Below are 21,202 nucleotides of genomic sequence, written 5' to 3'. Positions count from 1 at the left end.
CGTCCGTCAGCACAGACCCTCCCCTAGCCCCGCTGCACGCAGCCACGAGGAAACCGTCACCTAAGAGCCAACAGAGCCCTTAATTGGCCATGACCGCTACCCCGGGTTGAGCCCCCCAAGGAAGATGCTCCTGGGGAACCCCCCGACGCCCTAAGCCTGTCCCTACCCCCACACCAATCACAACAGTGAAGGCGGGACCAAACTATGACCCCCCACCCCCACTAGGTGATGGAGCTGATCAAAGGAGCCCAGAGCAATTGATCTGATGTGGTGGCAGAGGCTGTATCAAGACTAATGTAATCTAATAGATAATTTCTATACTGGTTAGAATTAAGATTATTTTTATTTTTCCAGTTCATGAGGACTGTTTTCTTGGCTATGCATAGGGCAGTGAAAACCATGTGGGCTATATTCTTTTCTGAAGTGACATTATCTAAGCTGCCCAACAAACACACTAAAGGAGAAGTTGGAATGTTACATTTCAGACACTTCGATAAGTCTTCACATATCTCACGCATGAGCAGCTGGTCAGCTTAGTGAAAAAAGACAAAAAAACAAAAAACCCAAGCTTGACTATCCACAGAGCTCACAGCTCACTTATTAACATGCAGAATAACAAAGTAGCCAAGATTTTATGCTACCTTTTCCATCTTCTGTTACACTTTTATCCTTTTCACTGAAAGAAAAAAAAAAAGTTAAAACTAAAGTAAAAGGAAATCACACACTAGCAGTTTTCTTTCTTTCTTTCTTTTCTCATATAGATCCCTGGTATAAATAAGATCTCTTATAAAATATATCATGCTTTCAATGTTATTGTAGCTTTTTGATACCTTTGTGTTTTGTACTATTTAAACCAGCTAGGTGCTTTAGGGGAGCTAGGTTTGGCTTTCTTCAAACAGAACCACATTGTTGGTTACCGCCTATTTCCGCTCTTTATACTGTTACATCAAGGTTTTATACATCACATTGTTTAAAAAAAAGTTTCTACAGACCTTCAAAGTCACCGCTGAGAAAAGTTGCAACTAGATGTAAGTTACACTGTCAACATTTACTTAATTTTATTTGTGTTAAATATAAGAATTTTGTCAGAAACAAAATTAAAAACAACAACGTAACATGTGGCTTGACCAAATATACAACCCCATTTCCAAAAAAGTTGGGGCGCTTTGTAAAATTTAAATATAAATAGGATGCATCGATTTGAAAATCTCATAAACCCACATTTTATTCAAATTTTATTTTATTCAAATAGAATATAGACAAAAAATCTAATTTTACCAACGTGTAGCATCGTCTCTCTTTTTAACAGCAATGTCTGGGAAGTGAGTAGACCAGTTTCTGGGCTTTTGGTTGGGGAATGTTTACCCATTCTTGTCTGATTATAGCTGCTGAACAGGATTGGAGGCAGGCCAGTTCAGCATCTGGATTCTTCCAGTATGAAGCCATCCTCTTGTTATACATGCAATTTGGGGTTTAGCATTGTCTTGCTGAAAGTCTTATTGCTCAAGGATAAGATACAGTACTATATCTGAAGTACGTAGCTGTACTGTTGCAACAAGGGTGTTTTCTGCATTCAGTGACAGCAAACAGGGTAACACCACTGTGTAAGGATTCCATGACAGAGCCATTGGACCCAAGAGTTAAATCAGTGAAATATGCCATTGTCTTTTGAAGTTGCGTCAATAAGCGTATCCGGCATAAAACTCTGCCAAATCAAACATGCAAAGCCACCCGACGTTGCAACCCCTTGTGACAAGGGAGCAGTCGAGAGTAGCATTTATTTGAAGTGCTTGTTTTTCCTCTTATGTGTTATTGCCAGCAAGAAAATGATGGTCTTTCACTGTGAGATGCATAGTTCAGTTGCTCAGTGAACCTGTTTCCAAGAATATGATGCATTTCCAACCAGGAAAATCAGTTCAGCATATCAGATCGCTGCACTGAGACATACACATTTTTTACTTTGGAACTAAACAGTCACGTGACTTTGTGCGTAACCTGCAGGGTGTGTGGTCCAACACAATGAGCATTACTCATTTTTCTTTTGTCACTTTTAGTAAACATGCCGTGGAAGAAAAGTGATGACAGACCTAACTGAAACGAGTTATTCTGACAGTCTAAAAAGGAAGAATAGGTTGTTATTTCCCTTTAAACCTCAGGGCGAGAGCTGCTGTCCACACGTGCATTTGTTTGTACAGTCATGGGTTGTTGTTTTTTTTTAAAAAAAAGGTTCTACGCTTTTGCCTGTCGGGGCATAATGAAAACTTATCTGTTCCTCATAGCTTATTATGCTGTCAATTTGAACAACAACACAGTGTGGCATGTCATACAATGGAAAATGCACTTCATTAATGGATCATCAGCAAATGTGAGCACCTCTATCAAAGCAGAAGTTTTAGTAGTTTGCTGCTCTGGTGCATCTAGGTCTCTTAAAATAATAGAAAGCAGGAAAGAAACTAGCTTAGAGAAGCTGTTGTTGCAGTTCATCAAAGTCCATCAATCTGCAGTAAGAAGGATTGGTCACATGTGCAAAAGAGTGGACATCCCAGCAAACTGACCTTAGGATGAATGTGCTGGAAATTCATGCTAAGGTAAATTTGCTGGGACGTTTAATGCTTAAAGAAACAGCAAAATCCCAAGAGCTACATCTTGGACGCTAAAGGCCTCAGTTAGCACGCTAAATGTTAAAGGTCAAACATACCAGCATGCCAGCACAAACACCTCAGACCAGCTACCAATCAAGCTGGTGGAGGGGTGATGATTTGGATTTGCTTTGCAGCCACAGGACCTGGGTACCTTGTAGTCATTAAGTCAAACATGACCTCTTCTGTTACCAATGAATTCTAGAGTCAAATGTGATGCCATCTGTCTATAGCTAAAGCTTTAGTAAAACTGGGTCATGTAATGGGATGGTGAGCCCAAGCACAGCAGGGAATCTACAACAGAATGGTTGAAAAAGTAAAGAGTCAATGTGCTGAACTGGTGCAGATTTCAGGCATCAATCTAATGCCATGGAGGAACCTTAAGAGAGCGATGTATAAACGAATGCCTGCACGAAGCAGTGAACTGAAGCAGTACTGTAAAGAAGATTGGCCCAAAGTTCTTTCTAATGTTCCAAACCAAATTTGCTTTTGCCCAATGTAATTGAAAACATATTAGGAATTTAGCAATGTTGCCAAGATCTTCTAATTGATCAGATTACTTAAACTTTCATCATAGCAAACTTAATCAGTATGAATATGCAGAATTTGTGGGCAAGGGGGAAGATTTTTGGTGCAGGACGCTTCCTGGGTTTTGTTTGCAGACTGCTTATAGTCTGAATTTTGTTAACCAATCATGTTTAAAGAGACTTGGGTTGCATGCATGTGGAAAGTAAATAAAGGGTTTAATTTCCGAAACCCTAATTCCAAAGCCACCAGCTATCTTCTGACGATTTAGTTTTTCGTTCTGTTTTGTTTGTTTGTTTGTTTGTTTTTTCAAAAAAGTATTCATCTGCCATTTCTGGAGCATTGATAATGATGATGTGAAGCAATATCCATTGTCCTCTACCTGGAAATCCACCTGCAAGTCCTGAAAATGTGCTTCGGTGACTAAGGAGGCAGATTAGCTAATGGGCTATTAGATTGAGTCATGCAAACCTGTTTCCCAAAGAGGTTTGAGCGCAGTGCAAAATGCAAATGAAAACTTTATACAGTGATTTGCAAGTCATTTAAACAACATTCATATCACCATATCAAATGCTTGTTCATTTCGATGTAGATGCCAGCAACACATTTTTCCAGCCCAATTTTTCCCACTCTCACAGGATTTCCAAAAACTTTTGAAATGTTTTATTGCAACAAATTCAAAATGAGCGTATGTTTTTTAATATGGTTCTCAAAACTGCATGTCTAAAATGCTTGCAGAATCTCTAAATGCTGTCTTCATACTATTTCCAATTAATTATAGGGTTCAAAAGAATTGCATATAGTTGCATTCTGTTTTTATTAACACCTGTCACAACTTTTTGGGGAATAGTTTTGTACTTAATTTCTAATGTTTGTTATCAATATGATGTAATTTATTTCCTCCTATTAGCAAAAAGTTATTGAGTGAATGGACACACAATCAGACAGCACACCACAAACTGAGCCAGAAGAACTGACCTGTCATTTTCAGTCTGGTCAGTCTGCTTCACTCTTGTGTGCAGCAGTTACTCTGCTCCACAGCAGGATTCCATTTCAGGTTTTCCAGGCTCACAGCCAGGGGAGAGGATCCGGAGGGCTGGAAGCGTGCAGCCTGGTTAAGTATTTGAATTATGTCATTGACGTCAGCACAGTCATAAACCTCCCTGCGGCCCTTCCCTCTAACTGGCCCGTGCCAACACAGCTCCATGGTGCATTGTGAATGAGCTGTCAAACAGGCCCTGATGAGGTGTTTGTATGTGCATGTGTGTTTTCAAGTCTTTTGTTTTCATAGGCGATGAGATTATTTCACAGTTGTAAACTATGAAGCGACACAATTAGTGAGGCTTGTTTGTGAGAAGACCAAGAGTGGTGTGGTTTCGGGGGTTGGACCGTCTCTGATTGTCCACCGCACATCACTTTAAATCTCATGCTACCTTAAAAGGGAAAGCATTATACAAAATTGTCTCACATATAGCACACCAACTTATTCCTGTAGCGCAGCAAGGGAAACAATAGATTTGTATTGTAACTTGTAACAGTATGCTAATATAATTTTTCTGTGGCTATGACAATTTGTTTTGTAAAGGTTTTTAACAATAGATAGCATAAAATTATATATACACACGCACGATGAAATATATTATTTTGAAACACAATGAGTAATTAAACTTAAAGAAAATAAAATACAGAATGATGAACTTAAATCTGCTTTGCTAAAATCTAAAAAACATGCACGATATATAGAAAGTAAAAATATTGAATTTTTAAAATTCTGAATATATACTTGTAATGTTATAAAATTGATAAATTACGTTATTTGTGAGAGTATAATATGTGCAACACTTTAGCGTTTTTGCATTTTATTCAGATACTACGTTGTGTTAAAATCAGAAAATGTTCAGAGTTCAAAGCAGTTGGCATAATGCAAATGATTGACACGAAGAGCAAAGGCTTTTGCAAGAGTAATCATGAATTTGCAAAGTCTTCCGCCCCTCTCGCACTTTTGAATAAATTGACGTACATTGGAGGTGATACAATGGTAAATTATTGACCCGCATCGTGTCTTAGCCCCATGTGCAATGCAAAATCAATAACAAACGACTGAATACGTGCAAGTTACTGTGCAGTTAGTGTGCATTTCTCTTTTGTGATGTGGTGAGGTCACTATGAGGAATGTGTGTTTGCGTACATGCAGATAGCCTCGGCCTGTTTACAGGTCAGACATTGGTGTCTTGAGTTGACCATCAACTTTCTTTTCCCGCACTTTCCAAATGTTTGGTGAATTAACAATGAACATTAACACAACTAAAGGCATTGTAGTCACTGTGTTAAAGTCAGCCTCGCTATAAAACTCAAATACTGCATAAAAAATGCCAACTTATAAAGCCACTCTCACACAGAAAGCCATTGTGAAAAGCAAGTTTAAAAGAAAATAAAAAAACATTTACAATAAAAAATATTGTATAGTTTTTCAGTGTTGTGCTTCTTAATGAGAAGCTGCTCTGTATATATGCGATTTAAAGCTGTCACATTTAAATGCTACCCAGATGTTGTTTACAATAATAATGCTAACCCAATGATACATACACAAATGTACCCTAATAGGGTCATTTTGCTGTTTTTGTACTACTTTTACTGAAGTGTGTGTTTGGTCTGTCCATGGCAGTTGTTGGTATGAGCTGAGACACTGCAATTCTTCAGTCAGACACTGAGGAAAAACAGCTTATGGGGGTAGGTTGAGAACATAGAGAGGTGCAGTGTGAGGGGGATGTAAGTGGAAGGTGTTTTGGCAGAAATGGTGGTTTGGGAGCAGCCCTGCTCGTTAGTGTGGTGGATGGCTCTTACAGAAGCTGGTTTGTGGCCCTACAGAGGAGAGATAGAGGGGAAAAAGGGGGAGAGGGGAAGGCAGACGAGGTCTGTCTGCACACTGAGGTCTGTTGTCCTCTTTGCAGCCTCCAGCATATGGCCAAAGCATTAGAACTCACCAAGAAAAAAAAGAAAAAGAAAAAGACATCCACTGAAAAAACAGGCTGGAAAAGTACCTCACACTCTGTCTGGAAGCAGGTTTCTCAGACTGAATGTGCGTCACGCCACCTTTGACTGGTGACATTGTGAAATGTCAGCCCATTTAACACTGTATTTATGAACAACCAAAGGTGATGATAGGTTCATTCCATCTACTCATACCGTGTGCATGAGCATAACTTTGTTTTATTTAGAACTTCAACTCATATGTCATTGTTATACAGCCCAACTAAGGGAAGTTTGGCTCCAGCCTTTGAAAAAATCTAACTTTTCAGCCACTGTTTTAGCCCAAAAAGCCAAAAGTCCAGCATGCTTTTCTACAGTAGTCTGAGTGTTTCACTCTTATATGTTCTGGACTCTGTCAGTGATTAAGCTGCCAGCTTCAAAATGACTCGAATCCCAATCATACAGACTTTGCAGATGAGCCAGTCCTTTGATGTTTCAAGGTGCCCAGCTAAAATGTCTGCATATGCATGCGCCCTCTTCTAAGGGAATGAGGGCAGGATGTGGTCACACCTTCTTGGCAACGTCTACTGCCCCTATGGACCAAGACAGCCGCACGCTGATGTATACCCAGTTTCAACAGCTCACCGCCTTGTGCATGAGCTGCTTTGATGTTATACTTCTGCTCTGTGTCAGTGACTTTTGCATGGCTTGCGTGCTAGTGGAGTCTGTGAATAGGCTGGTCCGCAAAACTTGGCATCCAGTTATGCGTCGTATCGAAGCCAAAGGTTCTTTGAATCAGCCAACCAGGAACTTAAGGAAATAAAAATTAGTCTAACCCGAGAAATGACACAAGTGGTAGCAGTCGTGTAATATGAGGAGCCAGTGGCATGAGTTTCCTTGAGTGAACTTAAACAGCTGAAAGTTCACTTTTTTGTGATTCAAAAGAATCCCGGGTGTTGTTCTGATTACCTTCAAAGGTGAACTATTTCCTTTAACTGTGCTACATTGTCTGGGGTTGCATTGAAGTTCTTTGTTCAGCACTGGTGGTTCAAAATCTGTATGCCATCACTGTGCTTTGAAGTGCTTTGATCCACTATATTGACGTAAATTGGGGAGCAGCACGCTGGCTGTCCTGTTGTGCTAAGCATATGGGGTAAATTTCTTCCATGTGTGAAGTGCTATGAAGTAGAGATCAGTCTTTTCCATAGAAAAAGGAAGGTGGGGAGATCCAGATGTGTTTTAGCGTTCACTCCCTCCAGCTAGAAATATGTTGAAACATTGGCATATTGAGCAGTGATACTTTTTAATATGTTTCCTCATGTTTGAGCTTCCCAGTGATTTTCTTGTAAACCACTCTTTTCCTTCTAAACACTGTGCACCTACCACATGTGAGTCATAGCTGCTAACGACAGAGTTATTTCATCAAACGACAGCTATGATTGCCTTCAGCAGTCACTCCACCATTCATTAATTCCACTCCATGTTTTCTGGGAGTTCATAGCCAAAGAGGAAGTGCTTTGGTTTCTTTGGCTCACAGTGTGGCCCTAGCCTGGACTCCCCCCAATTCAGGGAGTCAAAATTTGCCTCTCGTGTTGCTTGTGCAAACACAAGTTTGATGTTTGATATAATTTTTTTTCCTCCCTCAGAGAGGTTCAGAGAGGAGAGAACCAGTTTGTGAAGCGTGGTGGTGTGCTGTGAGCTGCTGTAGATGCAGTTCACCAGGGTTTCTTGAAGTGTTCTGCAGGTCAGAAAGGAAGTCATTGGAAATGAGTTGTCTTTGCAGTAGTGACGACGTCCTCCTGCTCCTATTGTCTATAAGGTTCTAATGAAATTTCACAGAGATGCATTTGTTTGGATGTAATCACAGTGACAGGAATAAAAGCTAAAATTATATGTGTCTCCTGCACCAAAAGCAGTTAGGGTTTTTTGTGTTTTTTTTACTCTAAATGCACGTATACACCATTTCTATTAATTTAAATGGGCAGGGGTCACAGACACACCAACAGCAGGAGGCAGCAAACTGCCTAGTCTGCACGCTACTTCTTCAAACGAGTGGAACTGAGAGGGGGATAATTTAATGAGAGAGCGGGAGAAGTTGAGCGAGGGTGGGGGAACCAGACGAAATGGGAGGGGGTTTGCAGCACGCACAAGAGGGAGGGAAAGAGGGGGTACGCAGAGAATGAGGCTACAGAGAGACAGAAAGACAGAGCGAGTCGGCAAACAGTGACCATAACCACTGTTTGTTTGAGAAAACAACTCCCCTGAACTTTCGGAGGTGGTGGAGCGGAACAAGATGAAGGAGCTCTGTGTACACACCTCCTCATCTTCCTCTGCGTCTTCCGGAGGTTCTGCATGTCAGTGCCCCTTACGATCAAGCCACTCTGGGACACTTGGACCGCCACGCATGGTGTCTGGAGGATCAAATATGGACATGGATCCTCTCAGACCTGATTACATGTCCATGTGTCTCTTGGCAGATGAGTCCTACCAGAAGCTGGCTATGGAAACCATGGAGGAGCTGGACTGGTGTCTGGACCAGTTGGAGACCATCCAGACCTACCGGTCTGTCAGCGACATGGCCTCCAACAAGGTAGGACAATCTGGGCCATATGTTAATATATGTAAATGTGTGAAGTTACCGGGGACTTTCTACATGTATTTATCAATTACTGTGATTTTATAAAAAGCTATTAGCCTGTCCTCCTGGATGAAATACCTGAAAACACTACAAACATTCACATTTTTGATAATTAACTTCAGGGGTAAAAAACTATTTGGATATTTGATCATGGGACAGTAGGTTATTAAGATGATTTTATCAAGTCACAAAAGAACCATTAGTTCATTAGTGTGAAAAGCTATCATGCACATAGTGCTGTGCTTTCATCTAGAATCATATTGCACAGCAAACTCTTGCATGCATGCTTCATTTTGCCAGCATCTCTTTTTACCCACTGAAATAACAATCATTAGAGTGTGCAAAACCATAATTAAAAAAGATTTAAGTTAAATATTATAATTGTAACCTATATCTCATAGTATGCAATGCAAAATTATAATTATTACTATCACGGTACATATTCTGTAACGTGCTCACCTTGAAGGCATGATACTTGTGATGATGGCTTGACTGGCCTGTGATGACCTGCCAGCCTGCATATATCTGTGTATAATTGCTCTTTGTTTCTGTGTGGTTGTGCATTTGCACAGTCTACGCAAAATGTAAAATACTTTTAGCCACATTGACGCATTTGCAAAGCAACAGCTGTTCTGTGGTAGCATATCAGCACGCATCATCATTTTATAGATCTCTTGATAAAAAAGGAGAAAAAAAAAAGTGAACGTTTGCTTCGCTGCATAACAACTTTAGCGAACTACCTGTTGCATCTGAACATCATTATTGCCTGAATTCCAGGGAAAGGGCTGTCCTGCTTGTATATCCTTACCTTAATCAAACTGCCCGAGACACACAGCTTGTTATACTACTAGGTTGGGCTGATTAAAACATTACCCAGATGCATTTTTCATTCATTTTAGTGCTGTGTTGATATTGGCTTGTTTCTGTGTGAGTTCATTTAGCAGGGCCCTTATTGCTTAAGGCTGGTTTAAAAGTACTGAACTTATTTTTCTGCTTGCTGCGGAAGAGGCAAAACCAGATCTGCTATATGTTCCATTATTAAACAGTATAATGCCAGGATAATTTTATAACTGCATCTTCTTTACAAGGGGCCAAACATATAGCAAACATATATCTCTTGTGCCATTTAGTTTAGCGTGTTTAAAACCTGGTTAAAGCATGAGACACAAGTACACTTGTGTCTCACGCTGCCTGGAAAGTTATTAAATGGTAAAACTCAGTTTATAGTTAATATAACTGCCCCAAAAAATGTGACCAAAAAAATGTTCTAAAGGAAAAGGCAACTGAGCCTACATTAAGCATCTCCACAAAAAAATAATTAACTGTTAGTACCGACAAAAGGATGAAAAAATGTCTGTTCTCATCGGTGGTCTTAGCAGCGTGTTGTTTTAAGCGTTTAAAAGTGCCAGTCTTCCAGTTTGGTTTTACTGAATTTAAACACACTGTGGTTTTTAAACCAGCATTTTTGAACTAATTACTTCCCTTTGCTTTGATGCACATGAGCCTGTTTTTTTTTCTTTGTTTCACTTCAAAATTTACTGTATGCGGCACATTATTGCTCAGACAGCGGAGACTGTACGGCGACATCAGATTATAAACACCCAGGGTGGTGGTGTCCATTTCCGTCTGTGCTCTAAGCTTTGGTCTGAGGGAGGATTGGGATGGGGAGGGGGTGTTGTCAGACCATGATGGGTGACTCTGACCGTGACACCAGCTTCCTGTCTCTGTATTTCCTGTGCCTCCTCTCCTCTGCTCACTTGTTACTCGATGACAATAGTGGTTGAGTCCTAACAGACAGCTACATCCCCAGGACTGTCAAGACAATGAGAAAAGGCCCTCTAGGCTTGTAGCAGCGTAGCAACTTGTTCAGGCAAACCAGGTACAGATTCCTAACAACACGAGTCAGTGCAATTGTTGACCAATGCTGATTTTTTAAAAGTGTACTGGACAACAGTTTTATGATGTTACAGTTAAGTTTCAACAGTGTCCTACATTGTTGTGCAATTGTACAGGGATAGAAAGAAGCTGTTTATTGGTCCATCGAGTTCTTATTGCAAAATTGGGAGTCAAGTCCAGTGATACTGTTACACCATCAGCCCAGTTTTTGTGGGCGTTTGACGCAAGTTTTGACAAAGAGTCAGGTTTTCTTTTTTTCTTCACCACTAGACGTAATTGAAGCCACAATCAAACCTGGGGTGTCTCCGTTTTCAGTTTCCAAGGGCACAGGTGTATCCGGGGCTACAAGACCACACACTCTGCTGACCGCCAGCCTGGTTGCTGTGACCTCAGAGCGGGGAGCTACTTCCCTGCCCCTCACTATCATTAACCTCGCCACACTTCCATGCCGATGCCGGTGACGGCCTTGGACAAACACTGCCATCTGAATGCAGTTAAAGGAGTTTAGTGCTTTTGCGGGTAGCGTGCAGGCAAGCCCCTCGAGGAGAACACAAGCGAGTAGGAAACTTTAACTCACGTGTGGTCACTTCAGCTTTGAAGCACCCGCCGTCTTCACTGGGGAAAGAATGACAAAATTATTGAAACAGATGCAGTGGTGGGTCTGTAGCTGTACCAGGCGTAATGGACATTAAATTATAGTGCTGCGCTTCCATTTGACTGAAAGGGTGGTGAGGAGATCAGACGAGCTCCAGCGGTGATTATGGTGCTTAATCGTAATTTTTAAAAAAAGTTTTACCTCTGTAATCTTCTGTTTTTCATCTGATCTTCATCTTGGAAAATAAGACAGCACAAGGAGTGCGAATGGAAAACATGTTTCTACTGTAACCCTGTTCTTACCTGTTTCTGATCAGCGCCTTCGAGGAAATGTGTCTTTCTTGTGTTACTAAACAGTGTAAATTTGATGTACATTCATTTTGTGTTGACACTTGAAACAGCCGCATGCATGCGACAGAGGTGGCGTGTGCTCACTCTGGGGTTTGTTCGATTGCAGTGCAATGGTGTTGCATTATGAGGTCACATTGTTCCTGAGAAATCCCATTTCTTACCGTTTTTATGTTTTTCCTTTTTCTTTATTTCTCTTGTCAGTTAATATATCAGGAACTTTAGCGTGACCCCTAAACTTGTTATCTGGGACTTTTCTGTGATGAGCTCAGGTATGTTAGTAGCTTGGTGCCTGAGGCTACAGGAAGAAGGATGTCTACCAGTAAATGATCTCAGGGAATTACTATAGCAAAAAAAAGGGAAGTAGGTGGAGACACATGCTCAGGCCTGTATGGGAGGGAGGAGCCATCAATCTTCTGTTAGACTTTGTAGGCCAGTCAGTTAAGTCAGCTTTATTGCTATAAGTTTCCTGCCTGACGCCAGTTGAGAAAAGAGAATAGAGAGAGGAAGACGGCTGGCTCACAGACACGCTGAGACGAGTTAAAGTACTTGGACCTTTACAGGATTTCTTTGTGCTGTGTTTGTTTTTTCGTTGAGTGACAATGGGACTATGCTGCTCTGAAAAGCAGAAGATAAACTTTGAGATGCTTGCGAGTTGGAAAAAGGTGAGTTAGCTTTATAGAGGCTTACTTTGTGTTGTAGGAGTGTAGCGTGCCATGTGGAGATGGTGTTTTATTCAAGAATAGATTGCTGGATTTGAAGTGACATCTAGTTTCAAATAAAAAAAATAATTTTGCTCCTCAGTAATTACACTCAAAATTTTCCTGAATTGTTTTTTTTTCTTCTATGATTGCATATTTGAAAATATGTTGGTCTTTACTTTTTGTAGCATGTTATTTCCATAGCTTTTTGTTTTTTGGCGACACAGTTATATTATGCATTGAATATTTAAACTTTATTAAACAATGGCTCCTGATTGTGTGAGAGCAAATTGCTTTTTTGTCAGAGTTTGCGCAACTTCTCTCAGTTTCCTCAGTTTGTTCTGAAACTGAGAATCGTTTGCTAACGTAAAAGGATGTATGAGTTAACGCCATGCATTGAGTAATCTGGGTTACTGAGAACACTCGCAGCCTTGTCATCGTGTCGTGTGTGTGTGTGATGTGTTTCAGCTGAACTACACGACCCCGGGTGACTGACATACAGCTGTGTGCCTAATTCACTTCCTAGAGGTCACTCAAATCCACACTGTGCTGCATTAAAGAATTAATTACAAGCTCTCTTTGAGCAGAATAAAGCCAACTGATTCCAGCTTCTTTGATCTTTCTGGGTTTTTAGTGCAGCCAATGCTTTGAAAGTGGTATTTAAGTTCCACAGTCAACTAGATGTTAGCTGTCTGGTTGACAGCTATTAGACAGCTGTTGAGACCAGGGAGTCTGGTTCAATATGAAGCAAAAAGAACTCATTATAAGAGAGAATATAAGGCCTGGCAGAAACCACAATGACAGGTTTTATATTTTCTTTCCGGTGTTAGAATACAGAGTTATAAAAAAGGAAAGCCCAATTACTTTCTATGGAAATGGCCTTTATTGCACACACCATTACTACATAGTTTTCATAATCAAGTTTGGGGTGTGATGTTTGCATATGCTTATTCAAATCGAAAAGAACATTTTGCATGAGAGATAAAAATCGATCTCCTTTTGCACAGAAGCTATGGGTTTTTTAAAAATGCCTATCTGGAGCGTCGCTGCTGCGGTTTTTGTGATAGGTTCGTTTATGTTTACGATGCAGTGCTGTGTTTTTAAAGTAGGGACCACCATGAGAACAGTGAACGGACCATGTGATTCTGTTGCCATGGCATTCGGGTTGCCATGCAGATGGTGGTACACCGATGGGCCGCAGACTGAAAACTCTGTCGTCTGCTTGATACAGCGAAACATAACGATTATGGACTGAACTGTTTGCATCCCCCCATTTTCTGTTTTTAAAATATGCTTAGTTCTGTGTCTGAGTTTGTGTCTGTGTCTCATCATCCGTGTGATAAATGCTCTGGTGCTTTGAAGTCTCACGTTGCGCAGTATGCTTTGCATCTGTTCTGCATTACTGTGCAGGGGGAGCATTTTAAGTAGAGAAGGGAGACAGCAGTGGGAGGGGGGTTTCACAGAACACAGGAGTGAGAGAGAAATAGCTAGAAATAGGGAGAAAGATGTGGGGGATTCTCCAAGCTCTCATTTTCTGCAGTGCTGTGCATGAGCATCAGTTTTTAGCGAGGGTGGGAGGCAAAGAGAGAGACAGAGAGAGTGAGAGAGAGGCTCCAGCAATTTGTGCCACAGGGAACTCTACAGCTATAGCGCACCCCCCATCTCCTCCTCCTCCTCTCTGCCTTTTTCAGTCCCTCTCTTTCTTTCCTCCTTCTGCCGTGAAGACTGCCTTTTTTTCCTGACTTGCCCAATCTGGGCTTGGAAAGGCTGGATTTTCTCCTGTATGATTTTTGGATGGTGGCAGAAGGAGATGGAGGTTTGAAGAAAGGGACAGAGGCAGCGACAGCCAGAGGAAAGGAAATATTGATCACATCCAGGGGGATTCCATCACTCACGACAGTGGCTCGCGATCCTTGATAACAATGGAGGAAGCTAGGAGGAGGCGCGTTTGGCTGGGAATGTAGGGCTCCGCCACAGCCCCTCTCCAGAGACTTCGGCCGGGGCGTTTTTACCGTAGTCAGCCGTTGCAAGGCGGTGATTTGGTGACGCCTTGAGCTTCAGGCTGTAGGGCTGAGCTAAGCCTTGGGGGTCCACTCAGAGAGGAGCACTTACTGCTTCTGCTGGGGGGCTCAGCACTGCTCAGCACCATGCCTGAGGCCAACTACCTGTTCTCTGTGTCCTGGGGATACATTAAGGTGTGTCCCAGAGGAGATTTTCCATTAATGGGACTGTTTCTGTGCATATTCTACATTCATGTCTGTTTTCTGTTGCTGGTGAAGAGCCCAATTTCTCTTTGAATGCATTACGACATGTTTTTCATCTTGCTCAGTGGTTGCATGTGTTGAGAAAACAGGCATCTTTTGCTTATCTGTAAAATTTGCATAAAGGAAATATAAACTATGCACAGCACGCATCGTATATGCTGTGTTGAAACACGAAGCAGTCTGGATAAGGAGACTGGGGAAGAATACACAAACCTAATATGGCTCATTAAATCCAGAGAACATGGCCCCATGGGATGTGTTCCAGTGGAAAATAACAGGAAAGGGTTTATTCCCCTGCTTAGAAACAGCAGTCAGACTCATTTGCTGGATGTGTTTCTGCGTATAAATCACATTACCTCCTTAACATTTTATCTCTTTACTTCCAGTTCAAGAGGATGCTGAACCGGGAGCTAAGCCACCTGTCTGAGATGAGCCGATCAGGCAACCAAGTGTCAGAGTACATCTCCAGCACCTTCCTAGGTGAGCACTGCAGCACATGTTTACCACACACCTCGTGAAGTATACATTGCGCCATCGCAAAATGTGCTGTATGTATGACTTCAGTGAGCCAGCATCCTTCAGGAATGTAACAGAGGTTGCGAGGTTACCTAAAGCATGTGCCAAGCAGTGGGGAAACTCACAGTTCCTCTGCAACGCTGTTCTTAAACCAGTCTGATCTGGTCTGGAAGGGAGACAGGGTCCCCTCGTTCCGACTGCAGAGATATGTGAAGGGAGGAGGGAGGGCTTTGTACTCAGGGAAGACTTCCCTCTGGAGAGATTAGGAGCAGTGAGTCGGAGAGAGAGAGGGTGTTTGTGTGCTTACAGTGCCATCAGGTTCAGAGAGATGCTGCATTATTCATCAGTGGGACAGCAGTGGTTGCTTGTCTTTAAAAAAAAAAAGCCTGGCGGCATTTCGTGACTAACGGCCAGCCAGCTCGCCAGCCCTGCAAACCACTCTGCCCCTCAGGTTTTTCTACCCTCCCATCTAGCTCACCACCAGCATACATACAGCCAGACTCTCAGCTTATAAGGGCTCACTGCAGACTAATGTTGTGGCTCTTGTTAGTGAACACGTGTCTATTTTCCAGCAAAACATAAAACATGACAGAAAAAAGACAAGATGCTGGATGCATGGTGGAAAGAGGGAAAAAAAAGCGACCTCTTGTGCTAACAATAGAAGTGGCGCAGTGATAGAGACAAACATGAAAGCTCAGCTCAGTTTATCTTTGAAGCTTTGCGGTTTTATCTGCATTGCAGCTAGCACCTGTCAGGTGTAGGGAGATGATTTTCCTGTGCTTTGTGGAGGATGCAGCTGAGATGTTTTTTTTCTCGCTCTGCGGCTGTGCATGCAGTGCACACGTACAGACTGAGGGAGTCTCACGCTCACACACAGTGAGAAATGTCACTCAGCTAATACATGAGTCACATGCACCGACTGAACCCGCATACTTCCAAGTCCCTCATCTAAACATTTCGGCTTAACATGAACCATCTTTCCATGATTCTCTGAATTGTTACCAACACATGGCTCAGATTCACAGAATGCCTGGAATACTGGCATGTTTCTCTGATCGTCATAACAACTCATTAGCACAGCCTGAGCCTTTGTCTCATAAAACATTTGCATCTCATCAGTCTATTCAGCTATTTTACTCATTTATTTTTTTGCCTTTCCTGCTTTTGTTACTAGTGTATTTTTATTGCAGAAGACAGGCACTGAGGGATTGATTGCTAATTTAATAGCAGCCAGTGCAGCTTTTTTGTCTTGAAAACCACCTTTTTTAATGTTAATTCTATTTTCTCCAGACAAGCAGAATGAGTTGGAGCTTCCGTGTCCAGTTCCAAAGCCGAGGGAAAGGAAGAGGAGGCAGGGCCAGCAGCAGCAGCAACAGCAGCAGCAACACGGTGGGATGATGACACAGATCAGTGGGGTGAGAAAAGTCAGCCATACATCAAGTATCTCGGGAGGTGCTGGAAATCGCTTTGGGGTCAAGACGGACCAGGAGGAATTGTTGTCAAAGGTAAGTGACAGACAGAGTGGAGAAACTTAAACTTGCGTGATATCTGGTGTCTCACGTGCTCAAACACTTAAATTTGTGTCCTCTCTAACAGGACCTGGAACACATCAACAGATGGGGCCTGAATATTTTCAAAGTGGCTGAGCATTCTCACAATCGACCTCTCACATGCGTCATGTACACCATCTTCCAGGTTTGTTTTCTGCCTCAGCTTCCATCCTTTAATCGGGAAAGAGCTCATGAAAACTGTGAAGCCATTCAAACAAACACACACACAAGCTGTGTCAATGTGTACATCATGCTCTGTTAGCTAGCTCCAGACTGTAATCAGTTTGGGCGCACATGTTTTGTTTTGTTTTTTTTCACTTGGTCTAGAAAAATGCTGCACCCCTTTCTGTCGAGGCCAAAAGATAACTTAAAATGTATTACTGCTGCAGCAGATACTGTCAGTGCACCTGTTAGTCTGGAGCCCTGCCTAGTTTATGACTACCCATCTGATGACTCAGAATTGAACTGTGGTTAGATGGATAGACCGTAGAGAAAATAATATCCTGTAGCACGTTTAGCCAGGAGTCTTGTTTTTCTAATCCACACTGTCACACGCAGGAGCGAGACCTGATGAGGACGTTCAAGATTCCAACGGACACCTTTGTGACGTTCATGCTGACCCTAGAGAGCCACTATCACTCCGATGTGGCGTACCACAACAACCTCCACGCTGCCGACGTAGCCCAGTCCACACACATCCTCCTGTCCACCCCTGCATTAGATGTAAGTCGTGTAAAATCTGTCTTACCTCACTCGCTTTCAGTACTTCTAAGTGTTCAGAGTTTGCCCTTTAAAACGTGGCACAGTTAAAGCTGTGTCGCCACCGGCCACACCTTTTACTTGAACTGTTTATATTGTTGTGATGAATAGCAACAATAGAAAGAGCATACCACTGATGGTGACACATGGAAGGATTGGTTTTTCAGACTAATACCTTACCTTGTATGGTAAGCAATTAGCTATCAAGGCTAATTTATTTTTACTTTACTTCCTTCTCTTCAAACACAGGCGGTCTTCACTGACCTGGAAATCTTGGCAGCCATTTTTGCAGCAGCCATTCACGACGTGGACCACCCGGGAGTCTCCAACCAGTTCCTAATCAATACAAGTAGGTCCACCTTTTCATTGGACATCCATCAAAAAAGTCAGCTAGAGTTATTTATTTGGTCTACATTGTGAAAAAGGGAGAAATATTTGCTTGATTTGATGTTTAATTCCCTTTTCTTGTCCTCTTTTGCATTTAGACTCTGAGCTGGCCCTGATGTACAACGATGAGTCAGTGCTGGAAAATCACCACCTGGCCGTGGGCTTCAAACTGCTGCAGGAAGAAAATTGCGACATCTTCCAAAACCTCACCAAGAAGCAGAGGCAGACGCTCCGGAGGATGGTCATAGAAATGGTGAGGAAATGTCTGCACATCTGTCTCGGGCAGCAGCCCCGTCTCAGGATCTGAACAGTTTTCACAGTTTTTCTTAAACTGATCATTTTTCATGTCTTGCTGTCTTCCAGGTTTTGGCAACCGACATGTCTAAACACATGAGTCTGCTGGCGGATTTGAAAACAATGGTGGAAACCAAGAAGGTCACCAGCTCTGGTGTCCTGATGCTAGACAACTACACAGACAGGATGCAGGTAAGAGGCAGACTAGTATGCACATTGGACGCAAACACTTCTATTTTTACCACAGAGGGAGGAAAAGAAAAAAAAAACATACTAAACTGTGTTTTTTTTTTTCCTGCAGGTTCTCCGTAACATGGTTCATTGTGCAGACCTGAGCAACCCCACCAAACCTCTGGATCTGTACCGGCAGTGGACTGACAGAATCATGGATGAGTTCTTCCACCAGGGAGACAGAGAGAGGGAGAGGGGGATGGAAATCAGCCCAATGTGTGACAAACACACAGCTTCAGTAGAGAGGACTCAGGTAGAGAACACAGGCATCCAGCTCTCAAAATAAAACCTGAAAACTGTGGTTATTTTTCATATTTACTGACATCCTCTCTGTTTATCTTTTCTAGGTTAGCTTCATTGATTACATAGTGCACCCTCTGTGGGAGACGTGGGCTGACCTGGTCCATCCCGATGCCCAGGACATCCTGGATACACTAGAGGACAACAGGAACTGGTACCAAAGCATGATCCCCCAGAGCCCCTCACCTCCTTTCTACACCAGTGATGGAGAAGGAGGACCTCACGGGGAGGTGGAAGGGCGGCCTGTAGCGAGTAAATTCAAGTTCGATCTAACCCTGGATGACCAGGAAGGACAAGGTGAAGACAGTGGAATGATGGACACGGCTGACAGTTGTGACAATGTGACATTACAGCATCTTCCCTGTGATCAGGAAGGGGCAGAAATGATGACACATGACGGCTCCCCGGCGGAAACATAGCTGAACCGGTGGCGTTCTTGGAGCGTAGCACGTTTTGGTGAATTAATTTTATTGCAGTGGAGCAATCCTGCAATTTGGCTCTGGCGGGAGCTGCTTGGCAAAGAGGGCCTGACTGAATGTGGGGCACCCCTGCGAACGAGGCTTGGAAACCCTGCGGTAGTTTGTCTTTGAGCCCCCCTGGAAGGGAGCTGGAAGAGTGTAGGCTCTGTTCTTTACAGAAGGGACTACTGTTGGACTGCAGAGGCAGAGCCTAACCTGGGTTCTTTCAGACAGAGAATGTGAAGTGGACGTATGAATCCGTGTACTGGGACAAGTCTAAATTTCAAACTTGCACTTCAGGACATTTTTTTAAATGTTCATTTAGATTCTTTGTATCGTGTCGAGATTGGATACGACCCTATATTGTCCAACCACAGCTACTGGTCAGCGAGTTATTTGTAACCCAGTAGTGTTTTTTTAACACTTGTCTAAAAAGAGTAGTGTGCCTTTTTTTACAAGTGTGTGTTTTTGTAAGTGTTTTTTTTTAATAATTTATTGAACACATTCATGTAGCTGTGTGTCAGATTTTCTACAAAACGGACAAAGCTGTCTCACACAGTCTTCCTGATGTTCTGGCAATAGTATAAGCTTGTTCTTCACAAATGGATGTATATTCAAAAAAAAAAATCAGCTGACTTCCCAGCACACTTTGCACTTTGTGGCACACACAGTTAAACCAAGACAAAGACAGCATCTGTAACTTAAAGGAGAGACCATAGCAAGCATGTCAAACCAAATAATTTGATTTGATTTATCCAAATAAGTAACTGCGTAAGCAATTAAATGACTCATAGGCTAGATTTCGTAAAAGAGGAAAAACCTTTTTTTTTTTTTTTGTAGAACAAAAACCAAAACTCCAAAGATCCTGTAAGGAAAGCACTTTGTTGGATTCACTGCCACCCCTCAAAAGAGTGATCGCATTTCCAAAGAGTAACTGGTGTGACAAGTCAAACTTCCGAGCGGCGGCGGGATTGATTCCCTCTCACTTAAAGCCAGTTACAGACTAAATTCTTACTACAATCTTCCAAGATTAAAGTGGAAAAGAAAATATTTCATAACCCAGTTGTGTTTAAGCCCCATCCAGTGTGGAAAAACCGTCTCCGCCCTGTAATTCCCCTTTTCATTGCCTCACACAGCACACCTGTTGTGGTTAGCAGTATTCTCATGAATAGGCTGACTCATTTTGAACTTTGAATGACTTCAAGGCTGAACGCGCAGTTTCAGAAGACACCTGTCAGTAATGGAATAATTGAATCTTGTAGTTTTTCATTGCAGCACTTTGAATACGTTGACAGTTATGCAGCTGGTTGATGATCTGTCCAAACACTTCCTTAGAGGTACCACGTTGTATGGTCATAATACGGGGAGATCCGTTTCATGTTTCACGATATGACATTCTCCTCCTGTGTGTGTGTGTGTGTGTGTGTGTGTGTGTGTGTGCGTGTGAGGATGCGAGAGTGTATTTAAGTGGTCACAGAGTTGCACAGTCGTGTTGCACCCAACTGTGTTGTGCTGACCCTTAAGCTGTTTGTAACAGTGTATTTATTACATTTTCTTGTATATGTTAATACTGAATTGATAATATTCGCTGTATATTTGTTATTTATATGCACTACCACGTGTCAAATGACAGTTTGACTGAACTCGTTTGTTGGTTCATCCGTGTATAGCAAGGTATTTTGCTATGAGACCATAGCATAAAGTTATGCAGGTCAATTTTGACGATTTGAAAAGTATGTTTCATTTGAAATTCCAGCCAGAAGTGTTTGTGCAGTGGAAGCCAGCAGCGCTTCATACGAGGCGCAGCAGAAGCTCTTTTAGTCCTTTTGTTCTTGGCGAAGGCTGGATATTTACTGCAGCATAATGTGTACGGTGACAGGTCATTGTACAGCTATAAGAATATTTGCTGAAATTTATACCATTGTTTCAAATGTATTTTTTCAGTGTTTTCTTCACAGTATACTGTAAAACGGTGTATGTTGTGCTCAGCAAATGTTTTCTATCAGATTATTAAAATGGGCATGTATAACAGACTCTTCTGGTCCGGATGTTATTGGATTACATCAGTGACGTTTGTTTCAGTGCTTTTAAAACCAGTTTGGAGACAGATTTCAGTTTCAGTTTAAATGTTT

The 21,202-nt window shown here is 42.1% G+C and overlaps 1 protein-coding gene across 3 annotated transcripts in view; it reads left to right on the top strand.

Annotated features, from left to right (window-relative positions):
* Positions 1-21,098, top strand: part of LOC134617479 (3',5'-cyclic-AMP phosphodiesterase 4B-like) — a 49,708-nt gene extending 28,610 nt beyond the window's left edge. For 2 of the 3 annotated variants that reach the window (XM_063462729.1, XM_063462730.1), the window contains 10 exons: positions 8,612-8,724; positions 14,962-15,055; positions 16,382-16,596; positions 16,688-16,786; positions 17,200-17,364; positions 17,650-17,749; positions 17,886-18,040; positions 18,151-18,273; positions 18,383-18,565; positions 18,660-21,098. In XM_063462729.1, the coding sequence (XP_063318799.1) occupies positions 8,612-8,724; positions 14,962-15,055; positions 16,382-16,596; positions 16,688-16,786; positions 17,200-17,364; positions 17,650-17,749; positions 17,886-18,040; positions 18,151-18,273; positions 18,383-18,565; positions 18,660-19,031 (1,619 nt within the window). In that variant the 3' untranslated portion in view covers positions 19,032-21,098. Of the gene's footprint in view, positions 1-8,611; positions 8,725-13,839; positions 14,507-14,961; positions 15,056-16,381; positions 16,597-16,687; positions 16,787-17,199; positions 17,365-17,649; positions 17,750-17,885; positions 18,041-18,150; positions 18,274-18,382; positions 18,566-18,659 lie in introns of those variants that run through there. The other variant, XM_063462731.1, reaches the window with a different exon arrangement.
* Positions 21,099-21,202: the final 104 nt, after the last annotated feature.

Source organism: Pelmatolapia mariae, linkage group LG18 (genome assembly GCF_036321145.2).
Source record: "Pelmatolapia mariae isolate MD_Pm_ZW linkage group LG18, Pm_UMD_F_2, whole genome shotgun sequence".
Lineage (NCBI taxonomy): Eukaryota > Metazoa > Chordata > Actinopteri > Cichliformes > Cichlidae > Pelmatolapia > Pelmatolapia mariae.
Note: the sequence above shows the minus strand (reverse complement) of the source record. Positions and strands in the feature narration are given on the sequence as shown.